Source organism: Tachyglossus aculeatus, chromosome 26 (assembly GCF_015852505.1).
Source record: "Tachyglossus aculeatus isolate mTacAcu1 chromosome 26, mTacAcu1.pri, whole genome shotgun sequence".
Classification (NCBI taxonomy): domain Eukaryota; kingdom Metazoa; phylum Chordata; class Mammalia; order Monotremata; family Tachyglossidae; genus Tachyglossus; species Tachyglossus aculeatus.
The window spans coordinates 3,749,718-3,762,812 of record NC_052091.1 but is presented as its reverse complement, the minus strand read 5'-3'; the positions used below and the strand labels follow the sequence as shown (position 1 = coordinate 3,762,812).

The 13,095-nt window shown below is 58.7% G+C and overlaps 1 protein-coding gene across 5 annotated transcripts in view; it reads right to left on the bottom strand.

Annotated features, from left to right (window-relative positions):
• ACTN4 (actinin alpha 4) overlaps window positions 1-13,095 on the bottom strand; it is a 110,464-nt gene that overhangs the window by 1,528 nt on the left and 95,841 nt on the right. For 2 of the 5 annotated variants that reach the window (XM_038767020.1, XM_038767019.1), the window contains exons 9-21: window positions 11,435-11,527; window positions 10,668-10,898; window positions 8,597-8,744; window positions 6,873-7,023; window positions 3,122-3,230; window positions 2,758-2,898; window positions 2,343-2,525; window positions 2,112-2,246; window positions 1,777-1,956; window positions 1,525-1,671; window positions 1,246-1,326; window positions 697-762; window positions 63-221 (exon numbers count right to left, since the gene is read on the bottom strand). In XM_038767020.1, the coding sequence (XP_038622948.1) occupies window positions 63-221; window positions 697-762; window positions 1,246-1,326; window positions 1,525-1,671; window positions 1,777-1,956; window positions 2,112-2,246; window positions 2,343-2,525; window positions 2,758-2,898; window positions 3,122-3,230; window positions 6,873-7,023; window positions 8,597-8,744; window positions 10,668-10,898; window positions 11,435-11,527 (1,824 nt within the window). The remainder of the gene's footprint in view (window positions 1-62; window positions 222-696; window positions 763-1,245; window positions 1,327-1,524; window positions 1,672-1,776; window positions 1,957-2,111; window positions 2,247-2,342; window positions 2,526-2,757; window positions 2,899-3,121; window positions 3,231-6,872; window positions 7,024-8,596; window positions 8,745-10,667; window positions 10,899-11,434; window positions 11,528-13,095) is intronic. The other 3 variants (XM_038767024.1, XM_038767023.1, XM_038767021.1) reach the window with 2 other exon arrangements.

Genomic DNA, 13,095 nt, shown 5'->3' with positions numbered 1-13,095 from the left:
CCCGGCCCCGTCCTTCTCCCCCCACACCGAATCCCTCCCCACCCGGGGGCGGCCGCACTCACTTTGTCGCCGGCCAGGACCTTGAAGGAGGCGATGACCTGGTCGGCCGTGTCGGTGTCCGTGGTCTCGCGGGACATGAAGTCGATGAAGGCCTGGAAGGTGACGATGCCGCTGCCGTTGGGGTCCACCACGCTCATGATGCGGTTGAATTCGGCATCTCCCTGCGGGGGGAAGGACGGGGGGCAGAGAGAGGGGTCGCTCCGTGGCCCGGGGCGGGGACCCTCCCCGGTCCCCCTGAGGGGAGCGGTGGACGGGCCTCGTCCCGGGCCGGATTCCTCCCCGCTCCCCGTCTCCTCCCGAGGTCAGGCCCGCCCCCCGCCCCGGCAAAGGGGCAGGCAGCCCGGGCCGGCGCCCCAAGGGAAAGCTCCCAAACGCCCCGGGCCCACGTGGGCCGGGAGCGGGGAAGGGGGGGCCGTCCTGGAGGTGAGAGCCGAGACTCCCGCTTCCCGGCGCAGGAAGAGGAAGGAGCTAGGAGGGAGCGCACTCTGGTACCTTCCTTACCCGCTCCTCTGGAGCGAAGAGGAGACGCGAGTTGGGGGGAGGAGGAGGAGGAGGAGGAGGATGGTGAGGAGGAGCAGCAGCGAGTTTGGGAGGAGGAAGAGGAGGAGGAGGAGGAGGACAGAGCTGAGAGCATACCAGGCTGTATCCTGTGGAGATAAGCAGAGCTCGGAAGTCATCACAGTCCATGCTTCCTGTTTGCTTCTGCTCCGCGAGAGGGACAGCACAGAAGGAGTTCACCGCAGCCAGGGAGAGCCACGCATGCAGGAAGAGGAGGAGGAGGGGGAGGAGGAGAAGGCAGGGAGGATGGGAGAACGGAGGAGGGGACACCCAGGGAGAGGGATGGACACATGGACACAGAGAGAGACGCACAAGAAACGGCTCGGGACGGGACAGACGGGGCCAGAGGACAAGTCACCAGAGACGGGATGGATCGGAAGCCGGGAGGCGGTTTGGGAAACGGCGGAGTTGGACAGGATGGGGTCAACCATCAGTTGACCAGGCACGGCGATGGTTGGGAGATGGAGGAGGGAAGGCAGGCGGGAGAAGTTGGGCCAGAAGGGATTGGGGGCAGAAGGGGAGGGAAAGGAGGGAGGCAGAGAGAGAGAGAGAGAGAGAAAGAGAGGAGACCTGGTTAATGGCAGCGGTGGAGGAGTGAGCCGGGACAGAGCCCCAGCGGGTGGGTACCTGTCTGTCGTTCTCCACATCGTAGCCCAAGCTGATGAGGCAGGCCTTGAACTCCTCGGGCCCCAGGGCACCGCCGTGGTCCTGTGGCGGGACGCCCAAATCAGAGCCCACGGGCGACCCCGGCCGGCACGGCCCCCACCCCTAGACCCGGCCGAGGGGAGGACGGGTGGTCCGGGCGGCGGGAGGAGGCTCGCCCTCCCAGCGGTGGGGAGACGGGGAAGGGGCTCCACCCCACGAGCGCTTCCGGGACCTTCTCCCGCGGTCCACGGCTCCCGCTACCTTGTCGAAGTGGTTGAAGGAGGCCCGGAACTCCTGCATCTGCTCTTGGCTGATGCCCTTGGCGTCGCGGGTCAGGATCTGGTTCTCCACCTCGTTGATGGTCCGGGCGATGGTGGTGTGCAGCTGCTCCCAGCCCACGCGGATGTGCTGCGGGTGGCAGGGGGACCCCCCGAGGGAGCGCGTGAGGAGTGGGCGTCCCCGGCCCTCCCTCCCGCCCGCCCCCCACCCCGGGGCCGGCGCCCCCCGCCCCACCTCCATGGTGTAATTGGTGTGCTTGTTGTCGAAGATGAGGGCCTCCTGGATCAGCTGGTGCTGCTGCTCCAACAGGTCAAGGTTGGGCTTGTAGTGGACGATGCTCTGCTCGTACTGCTTCAGGTGATTCAGCTGGTCCTCCAGGGTCCCGTTCATCTCGATCGAGATGCGCCCGATCTCCTGCGCCCGGGGCGGGGAGAGGAAGGAGCCGCCGGGGCCCGTCAGTCGCCGGCCGCGGAGGGGACCGGACCCTCCCCGTCCCCCCGCCGCCGGCGAGGGAGCGGCGGCGCTTCCCGTCACCCCTCTTCGGGCCTTTCCGCGGGCAGAGCGCTCACCTCCATCTTGGTCTGGATCCAGGGCCCCACGATGTTGGCCTGGCTGGCGAACTGGCGGCGAAGGTGTTCGTTGGACTGCTGCTTGCTCTGCTCATCCTGCAGGGCACGGTCCCGCTTGGGCACTAACTGCTGGACCTGGGCGGGCGGGCGGGTGGGCGGTCAGCGGCGCCCGCCGCCGCTCGCGGCCGAGCTCCGCCGCGCCGCCCCCGCCGCCGGGCCCCCGCCACCCACCTTCTCCCACTTGGAGTTGATGATGGCGGGCGTGACGGAGGTGTAGGGGTTGCCGCCCTGCAGCTTGATGCCGTGGTAGTCGGCAATCTTCTGAGCCTCCCGCTGGATATCCAGGATGGCCTCGCGCTCCTTGTCGGCGTCCGGCAACGTCGACTTGAACTGGTCGTGGGCGGTGATCAGGCCCTGAAGGGAGGGCGAGGGAAGCGAGCCCGGCCGTGAGCAGGGCGCCACCGTAAAACGGGGACTCCCTGCTCTCCCCCCCCGCACTCAGATCGGACCAGACGAGGACCGCGTCCGAACTCATCTGCACCTCCCCTAGCGCTTAGAGCGTGGTCTGAGCGCTCGACAGATCCTCAAAAAGCCAAACGGCCGGCGGGTGCGTCGGGGCCCGGGGCTGGTCGGGGCCAGCGCCCACCTCGATCTCCTCGATAGTGTGGACGATGAACATGTCCTGCAGGTCCTCCATGGCGCTCTCCATCCAGTTGTTGAAAGGCGCTGCCCGCTTGGCGTACTCCAGGTGCAGCCGGTCGATAGTCTCCAGCTGCTTCTCCGTTTGCTGGTGGGGACGGACGGATGCACGGTGGGAGGGAAGAACGCGGTTAGAGGGTGGGCCGCGGTCCCCGGCTTAGGAGGAGGGGCTGCCAGAGGGACAGACGGACAGGTGGGGTGGAGGACCGCCGCGTGCCCCTTCTGCGAGCATCCGAACCGGTGTCGGGGCGGCCCAGGAGGGAGAGGCCCCTTAACCGGGGCACCCTGACCCGCACCCCGGCCGGCCTCACCTCCAGAGCCTCGCGCCGACTTTGGGTCAGCGAGCCCAGGGCGTCCCACTGGTCACAGATCTTCTGGCAGCGCGCGTTGACGCTGGGCGAATCATAGTAGTCCAGCTCGCTGCGCAACAGGGGGACCAGTTAGCCCGCCGGGCCCCGCCATCCCCTCCCGCCGTGCATCCCGCATCCCGATCAGCCGCCCGGGCTCGGGAACGCGGCATTCAGAGGGAAGGGCCGGCTCGTGGCCGGCGGGGGAGAGGGAACCACTGGCCTCGGCGGGACAAGGGTCCCCCGTACAGGGACGGGAGTCTCCCACCCTCTCTGATCATCATCATCATCATCATCAATCGTATTTATTGAGCGCTTACTATGTGCAGAGCACTGTACTAAGCGCTTGGGAAGTACAAATTGGCAACACATAGATACAGTCCTTACCCAACAGTGGGCTCACAGTCTAAAAGGGGGAGACAGAGAACAAAACCAAACATACCAACAAAATAAAATAAATAGGATAGATCCAGCTCCAATCTCCACTACAGTGCTAAAAAAACCCAGCATTAATACCAGTATAGCTGTGAGGATAAGACCAACTTATCCAACCTCCACTGCAGCTTGGCCCCACGGCTGTCCCGAACGGGAGCCTGGTGGGTGGCTGGGAAGTTGGAGCACAAGAACTTCCCGGAGCAGGGAGCGAATGGGAATGGCAGGGAAGGGAAAGAGGGCGGGAGACCCTCAGGAGTCTCCTCTGCCTGCCTGAGGGCAGGGGAATGGCCAGCGTGGGGACCCTCAGACAAACCCTCCAAATCCACTCGGGGTCGTGCCCCCTGAGCCAGCATTCATTCATTCAGTCGTATTTATTGAGCGCTTACTGTGTGCAGAGCACTGGACTAAGCGCTTGGGAAGTCCAAGTTGGTGACATAAAAAGATGGTCCCTACCCAACAGCGGGCTCACAGTCTAGAAGGGGCTCAAAGTCCAGCAGAGTGAGCGCAAGGGAGTCTGCGCCGGGAGAACACGGTAGTGAGGATGAACACACACGACCCTCTCGGGTAGAGGGGGAGTAATGATAATGACGGTCTCTGTTGAGCGCTTACTAAGTGCCAAGCACTGTTCTAAGCACTGGGGTAGGTACAGGGTAATGATAATAATACTGATGGTGTTTATTGAGCGCTTACTATGTGCAAAGCACTGTTCTAAGCGCTGGGGAGGTTACAAGGTGATCAGGTTGTCCCACGGGCGGGGGGGGGCTCACAGTCTTCATCCCCATTTTACAGAGGACGGAACTGAGGCCCAGAGAAGTGAAGTGACTTGCCCAAAGTCACACAGCTGACAATTGGCGGAGCCGGGAGTTGAACCTGTGACCTCTGCCTCCAAAGCCTGGGCTCTTTCCACTGACCCACGCTGCTCCTCCTAATAATAATAATACTGATGGTGTTTATTAAGCGCTTACTATGTGCAAAGCACTGTTCCAAGCGCTGGGGAGGTTACAAGGTGATCGGGTTGTCCCACGGGGGGGGGCCTCACAGTCTTCATCCCCATTTTACAGAGGAGGGAACTGAGGCCCAGAGAAGAGAAGTGACTTGCCCAAAGTCACACAGCTGACAATTGGCGGAGCTGGGATTTGAACCCGTGACCTCTGCCTCCAAAGCCTGGGCTCTTTCCACTGAGCCGCGCCGCTTCACTGGTTGGACATAGTCCCTGCCCCAATATGGGGCTCACAGTCGTAATCCGCTTTTTACACATGGTGGAACTGAGGCCCAGAGAAGTGAACTGACTTGCCCGAGGTCACACGGCAGACGAGTGGAGGAGCCGGGATTAGATCCCATGGAGGAAGAGGAGGAGGAGGAGGGCGGGTGTATAGGGGCAGGCGGAGGAGCTGAGTCACTGGGGAAAGTGAGTCAACCCCAGATTCCCCTGAAATGGGCGGGAGTTACCCGCTCAGACCCTCAGGTCCACGCTTCGCGTGAGCCAAACCTCCGGAAAGACAGAGGGCAGGTCCAGGCAAGGACCCCCTTCTGGCGCCCTGGGCTATTCCGAAAGCTCCCAATTCCCTTCCCGACTACTCCGAGACTCTTCCATGAAGTCACGCCCTGGGCCCCCACCCCCGCCACTCGCCCAAGGGGCAGATGGAGTCCGCTTTCACGGTTCTCAGCCACGGACTCATGGGCATGCTAGTTTATCATCATCATCATCATCAATCGTATTTACTGAGCGCTTACTATGTGCAAAGCACTGTACTAAGCGCTTGGGAAGTACAAATTGTTTATCTGGTGGGGCGGGGGCCGGCGGCTGCCCGGATCCCCTTCCGATAACTTCCAATACTAAGAACTGCTCCCCCGCCCCGCACCAACTAAAAAAAGGGGAGCCATCAGACTTGATGGCTTCAATTGGCAGAACCAGATGTCATTCTTTAAAAGCTGATATTTGTGAGTTGGTGTTTCATAGACTTCCACCCCGTTTTCTCTCCGATCTGGGGCACCTCTATCCCTCAGGCTTCTGGATCACTGGGAAAGGGCTGGAACACCTGGAGCTTCCAGTTTGCTCCCTCTGGTCCTCCCGGTCCCCACTTAACCAGGCTCCTTTCCCATTTCTGGAGCCGAAACCGGACACGGGAATGAGAGCCTCTGGGAGAGACGGGGCCAAGAGCCCTCCTTCCTGAATTCACCCTCTGTCTCTTCTCCCTTCACCCTCTGCCCCACCCATGTAGTATTTGAAGAAACTCCCTCCCTCTCAAGAGCCTAAAGCCCTTCCAGGACTTCCCCACTGTAAAATGGGGATTAATCCATCAATCAATCGTATTTATTGAGCGCTTGCTGTGTGCAGAGCACTGTACTGGGCGCCTGGGAAGTGCAAGTCGGCAACACGTGGAGACGGTCCCTACCCAACAGCGGGCTCACGGTCTAGAAGCAGCGTGGCTCAGTAGGAAAGAGCATGGGCTTTGGAGTCAGAGGTCATGGGTTCAAATCCCAGCTCCACCAACTGTCAGCTGTGTGACTTTGGGCAGGTCACTTCACTTCTCTGGGCCTCAGCTACCTCATCTGGAAAATGGGGATTAAATCTGTGAGCCCCACGAGGGACAACCTGATCACCTTGTAACCTCCCCAGCGCTCAGAACAGTGCTTTGCACATAGTAAGCACTTAATAAATGCCATCATTATTATTATTATTAGAAGGGGGACTAAGGTGGATTAAGACTGTGAGCCCCATGTGGGACAACCTGATGAGCTTGTATCCCCCCCAGCGCTTAGAACAGTGCTTTGCACATAGTAAGCGCTTAACAAATGCGATTATTATTATTATTATTATTATTATTATAAAGGTATCCTGAGCCCCAGAAACAGGACGACGGCCCTTGTAACCTTGTAACCTCCCCAGCGCTTAGAACAGTGCTTTGCACATAGTAAGCGCTTAATAAATGCCATCATTATTATTATTATTATTATTAGAAGGGGGACTAAGGTGGATTAAGACTGTGAGCCCCACGTGGGACAACCTGATGAGCTTGTATCCCCCCCAGTGCTTAGAACAGTGCTTTGCACATAGTAAGCGCTTAACAAATGCGATTATTATTATTATTATTATTATTATTATTATTATTATTATTATTATTATTATAACGGTATCCTGAGCCCCAGAAACAGGACGACAGCCCCCCGTGCCGTGTCTCCCGGGTGGGCGGCCGCCCGGGAGCCGCAGGGGATTGAACCTGGGCCCCGGACGGGACTCGTGTGGGACTGGGAAGGAGGGAGGGGCCGGCGGACGTACTTGAGCTCCTGGGCAATGGCGGCAATTTGCTCCACGCGGTCCTGGTGGGCGGCCAGGTCGCTCTCGAAGGCCTCGTGCTTCCTGATGAGGGCCTTGATGTCGGACAGCGTGGCCGTCTCGTAGTCCTTCTGCTTCAGCATGGCCTCCTTCCCTGCGGGACCAACGGGAGGGGGAAGCGCGGTCACACTACGGCCCGGGGCGGGGGGGAGGCTGCGGGGCGCCGGCCCTGGCCAGGGAAGGTGGGGATCGGGAATTACTGCTGGGGGACATCCCCTTGACCCTCGCTGGGATCCATCCCGGCTCCGCCACATGTCTGCTGTATGACCTTGGGCAAGTCACTTCTCTGAGCCTCAGTTACCTCATCTGTAAAATGGGGATTAAGACTGTGAGCCCCCCGTGGGACAACCTGATCACCCTGTACCCACCCGAGCGCTTAGAACGGTGCTTTGCACATAGTAAGCGCTTAATAAATGCCATCATTATTATCCATTGGCTGCTCCGGTGCCCCTTCATCAATCAATCAATCAATCAATCAATCGTGTTTATTGAGCGCTTACTGTGTGCAGAGCACTGGACTAAGCGCTTGGGAAGTCCAAGTTGGCAACATATAGAGACGGTCCCTACCCAACAGTGGGCTCACAGTCTAAAAGGGGGAGACGGAGAACAAAACCCAACATCCTAACAAAATAAAATAAATAGAATAAATATGTACAAGTAAAATAGAGTAATAAATATGTACAAACATATGTACATATCATCATCATCATCAATCATATTTATTGAGCGCTTACTGTGTGCAGAGCACTGGACTAAGCACTTGGGAAGTACAAGTTGGCAACATATAGAGACAGTCCCTACCCAACAGTGGGCTCACAGTCTAAAAGGGGGAGACAGAGAACAAAACCAAACATACTAACAAAATAAAATAGAATAAATATGTACAAGTAAAATAGAGTAATAAATATGTACAAACATATGTACATATCATCATCATCATCATCAATCGTATTTATTGAGCGCTTACTATGTGCAGAGCACTGGACTAAGCGCTTGGGAAGTCCCAGTTGGCAACATATAGAGACAGTCCCTACCCAACAGTGGGCTCACAGTCTAAAAGGGGGAGACAGAGAACAAAACCAAACATACTACCAAAATAAAATAAATAGAATAGATATGTACAAGTAAAATAGAGTAATATGTACAAACATATGTACATATCATCATCATCAATCGTATTTATTGAGCGCTTACTGTGTGCAGAGCACTGGACTAAGCGCTTGGGAAGTCCCAGTTGGCAACATATAGAGACAGTCCCTACCCAACAGTGGGCTCACAGTCTAAAAGGGGGAGACAGAGAACAAAACCAAACATACTAACAAAATAAAATAAATAGAATAAATATGTACAAGTAAAATAGAGTAATAAATCTGTACAAACATATATACATATATACAGGTGCTGTGGGGAAGGGAAGGAGGTAAGATGGGGGGGATGGAGAGGGGGACGAGGGGGAGAGGAAGGAAGGGGCTTAGTCTGGGAAGGCCTCCTGGAGGAGGTGAGCTCTCAGTAGGGCCTTGAAGGGAAGCGCTCGGTAAGTAAGACTGATCTATCGCCACCATTTCAGGGGGCAAGATGATGGCCGTGGGGAGAAAGGGCTTCCGAGTCACCTCATCCAGGCCTCCCTCCCGGCTTGGGCTCACGAGAGCCGCCCCCCGAGCACCCACCGTCGGTCCAGGCCTCATGGATGGATGCTTTCTGCCGGAACTTCTCGGCCAGGTGGTCGAGCCGCTCGAGGCGGCGGATCTCGTTGAGCAGCCACTCCTCGTAGCCCTTCTCGGCCTGCTCCAGGTGCTGCCAGCCGTTGTTGATGTCCTACGGGGAGGCGGCCGGTAAGGCTCAGATCCGCCATCCGTGCCACAGAAGGGGCCTCGAGGGGGTCCCCCTGCCCACCCCCGTGACCCCGGGCAGGCGAGGCCCTCCCCGGCGGGCTGCCGTGGATGCTCGAGGTTGGGAGGGGTCCCCATTCCACGGCTTACACCCCGTCCGCCGGGTGACCAGCTGTTCCCCCGGCTTCCCCTGCCGGTCATTCATTCATTCGATCGTATTTATTGAGCGCTTACTGTGTGCAGAGCACTGGACTAAGCGCTTGGGAAGTCCAAGTCGGCAACAGAGACGGTCCCGATCCAACAACGGGCTCGCGGTCTAGAGGCGTGGCCCAGTGGAAAGAGCCCGGGCTTTGGAGTCAGAGGTCAAGGGCTCTAATAACATTAATAATAATAATGTTGGTATTTGTTAAGCGCTTACTATGTGCAAGGCACTGTTCTAAGCGCTGGGGTAGATATAAGGTAATCAGGTTGTCCCACGTGGGACTCACAGTCTTCTTCCCCATTTTACAGATGAGGGAACTGAGGCCCAGAGAAGTTAAGTGACTTGCCCAAAGTCGCACAGCTGACAAGTGGCAGAGCCGGGATTTGAACCCACGACCTCTGACTCCAAAGCCCGGGCTCTTTCCACTGAGCCACGCTGCTTCTCTAATCCCAGCTCTGCCACTAATCAGCTGTGTGACTTCGGGCAAGTCACTTGACTTCTCTGTGCCTCAGTTCCCTCATCTGTAAAATGGGGATTAAGACTGTGAACCCCACATGGGCCAACCTGATTACCTTGTATCTCCCCCAGTGCTTAGAACAGTGCTTGGCACTTAGTAAGTGCTTAACAAATCCCGTCATTATTATTATTATTATTATTATGGGTTCAAATCCCGGCTCCGCCACTTGTCAGCTGTGTGACTTCGGCCAAGTCACTTGACTTCTCTGTGCCTCAGTTCCCTCATCTGTAAAATGGGGATTAAGACTGTGAACCCCACATGGGACAACCTGATTACCTTGTATCTCCCCCAGTGCTTAGAACAGTGCTTGGCACATAGTAAGTGCTTAACAAATCCCATCATTATTATTATTATTATTATTATTATTATTATTATGGGTTCAAATCCCGGCTCCACCACTTGTCAGCTGTGTGACTTTGGGCAACTCACTTCACTTCTCTGTGCCTCAGTCCCCTCACCTGTAAAATGGGGATTAAGACTGTGAGCCCCATGTGGGACAACCTGATTACCTTGTATCTACCCCGGCGCATAGAACAGTGCTTGGCACATAGTAAGCGCTTAACAAACACCAACATTATTATTATTCTCTGGACCTCAGTGACCTCATCTGGAAAACGGGGGTGAAGACTGTGAGCCCCCCGTGCGACAGCCTGATCACCTTGTAATAATAATGATGGCATTTATTAAGCGCTTACTGTGTGCAAAGCACTGTTCTAAGCGCTTGTAACCTCCCCAGCGCTTAGAACAGTGCTTTGCACATAGTAAACGCTTAACAAATACCAACATTATTATTCTTCTCTGGACCTCAGTGACCTCATCTGGAAAACGGGGGTGAAGACTGTGAGCCCCCCGTGCGACAGCCTGATCACCTTGTAATAATAATGATGGCATTTATTAAGCGCTTACTGTGTGCAAAGCACTGTTCTAAGCGCTTGTAACCTCCCCAGCGCTTAGAACAGTGCTTTGCACCCAGTAAGCGCTTAACAAATGCCATTATTAGTATTATTTGAAGGGGGAGAGAGACGACAAAACGAACCACGTAGACGGGTGTCAAAACCGTCAGAACAAAGAGAGTTAAAGCTAGACGCACGGCTTTGGTAGCATCCGTAGGTCACGCCGCCTCGCTCCGTGCCACTTTCCCCGGCGGGTCCGACCGCCGCCGTCCCCACCCCGCGGGCGCGCGCGCTCACCGAGACCATCTTGCCCTCGGAGGGCATGAAGGCGGGGCGGTTGCTGAGCCTCAGCTTGGTCTGCAGGGTGTTGAAGTTGATCTCCAGCTGGCACTTCTCCTGCACCTTGGGCGGCTTGTGGAGGCGCCGATAGTCCCGGAAGTCCTCCAGCATCTGCTGCATCTCCTGGATGGTCTTCTGGGGGTTGCGGTCCTCCAGCCAAGGCACCGTGCGCCGGATCCACTCCAACAGCTGGCCGGGGGGGAGACCCCGTCACCGGGACCGCCCCCACCGAGCCCCCCACCCCGCCGCGGACCCTCCGGGCCACGGGGACGGGTGAGTCCAGGCTGTGGCCGGCCCACGTAAGTCCCCGAGTTCAACGTTCACCACCCCGGGACCAGCAGGGATCTCAAGAGGCTACTGAGGACATCCCCCCTCCTTGCCCCGACACCTCCCAACTCCCCGATACTGGGTCTAACCCGGCGGCAAAGGCCCCGTCCGTGTGGGCTCCACTAACTGCCACCCCGTCCCTGGAAGCCAGGAAGGTTTTCCTCAAGTCTAACCTCCCTCCCTTCTGCTGCGGCTCTTCTCCCTATGGGAGGTCCCTCCGTCAGGGGTCCCCCGATTCCCGTTCCTTTACCCCCTCCTCACCGGTCCCCTTTGGGCGCCGTCCACCCGTCTCTCCACCCCCACCCCCGCGGTCATCCGTCAGAGCCCGGAGTCCCACCGCCTGCGCGGGGAGGGACAGACGGGCGGGAGGCCGGCGGCCTGGAGGTCAGGGCACTCACATCGCTGGCCAGCTTCTCGTAGTCCTCCATGAGGTGCTCGTTCTCCTGGTTGACGGCCAGCACTTTGCAAATCCTGTTGGCCGCCGTCTCGGCCTGGCGGGGCAAGGGGGAGAGGATGGGAGCGCGGCCGGACCCCGCGACGAGGCGCCCGCCCCCCATCCCACCCACGCCGTGAGCGGAGACAGGCAGCCGAGAGCTAAGCTAGATCGAAGCCCCCGCGGAGCCCAAGCCAACACCTAATGAGCGCTCAGGTGGCAGCACGGCAACAGCGAGACCCCCGCCCAGTCCTCCCCTCGGTGGCTGCCCGGGCGACCTGGACCGGCGGCCGGGGCCCTCGCCACCCCAGCCCGACCCGCGGTGTCACGGCCGTTTTCCCTGGCTCGGCGCCGGACAGGGTCCGGGCCCCGATCCCCAAGTGTAAGTGGGGTGCTGCGGACCCTCCGCTATCACCCTCCCCACCCTGGAGCGGACTCCGCCAGCTCCCGGTGGCATTAGCGGTAGCGGAGGCGGCAGCAGCAGCAGTGCCCTCTGCCCCGGAAGGGATGGGAGCTGGTGGGGAGGACGGGACACACACAGCGGTGGCGGGATAGGTGAGCGAGGGGCCGGAGGAGGGAACGCGGAGGCTCCGAGTAGCCACGGCCGAGGTCCGGAGGGCCCCACGGGGGGCAGGTGGCAGGCCCGGCGGCCCCAAGCCGGAGATGCCCGGGTGGCGGCCCTCGCCCGCGGAACCGGATGCCCCCAAACCGGCGCCATCCCTTTGCGGCCTGGGCCGTGGGGATCACCCGGAGAACGCGAACGGGCAACACGCTCCCTATCCCTATGGGCTTCCACACTCCTCCCATACTGGCAGCTCCCCCGTGGGCGAGGGTGGATCCTGATGGAGACCCCGTCTGCTCAGCCTCACTCCCTGCCCCGCTGTCCCACCGCCAAGAGGGTCGGCCACTCCTACTGGGCCCGACACTGGGAACCGGGCAAACGCTCTGCATGTAGCGGCGGGGGAGGAAAGGGAGGGGCGGATGATGGGAGACAGGAGAGGAAGAGGAGAGGGGCGGAGGGAGGGCAAGGAAGGGAAGGAGATGGCGGGATGGTGCAAAGAGGAAGAGGATGGAAAGCAGCAGGAGGAAGGAGGGAGGGAGGGATGGAGGTGGGTACCCGGAGAGAGGCAAGCTGAGGGATCAGGTACCTGTCAGGCAGCACAGAAAGAGTCCAAGAGGAGGAGCTGAAAGGCAGACAGCAACAGAAATAGTGAGGAGGGTCTACGGGAGCAAGGCCGAGGAAGGGAAACAGAACAGAACAGAGCGGAGCAGAGCAGGCGGCGAAGTGAGCTACTGGGCACAGGCCACACATTTGGCTGTTCAGGCGTCTGCGAAAGAAGCTTCCCCGGGGGTCCGGGTTCAGAGCCCCGGCACCCCCGGCCTATCCCCGTCCATCAGTGCCCCCGGTTGCGTTCCTCTGAAACACATTAGATGTGCTAAGCACGGCAGGTTGTGGGAGCGAAAGCTCGAATCTGTGCGCACACACATGCAAAGACACTTGCACACACTCACACCCTTCACATGCGTGCACATCCCCCCCACACACCCCTAGCCCAGGCCATGGGACGGTCTGCTAATGGGCCTGGCTGAGCCCCACTAGCCCGGCTCCACTTTCCCGCGTGGGAG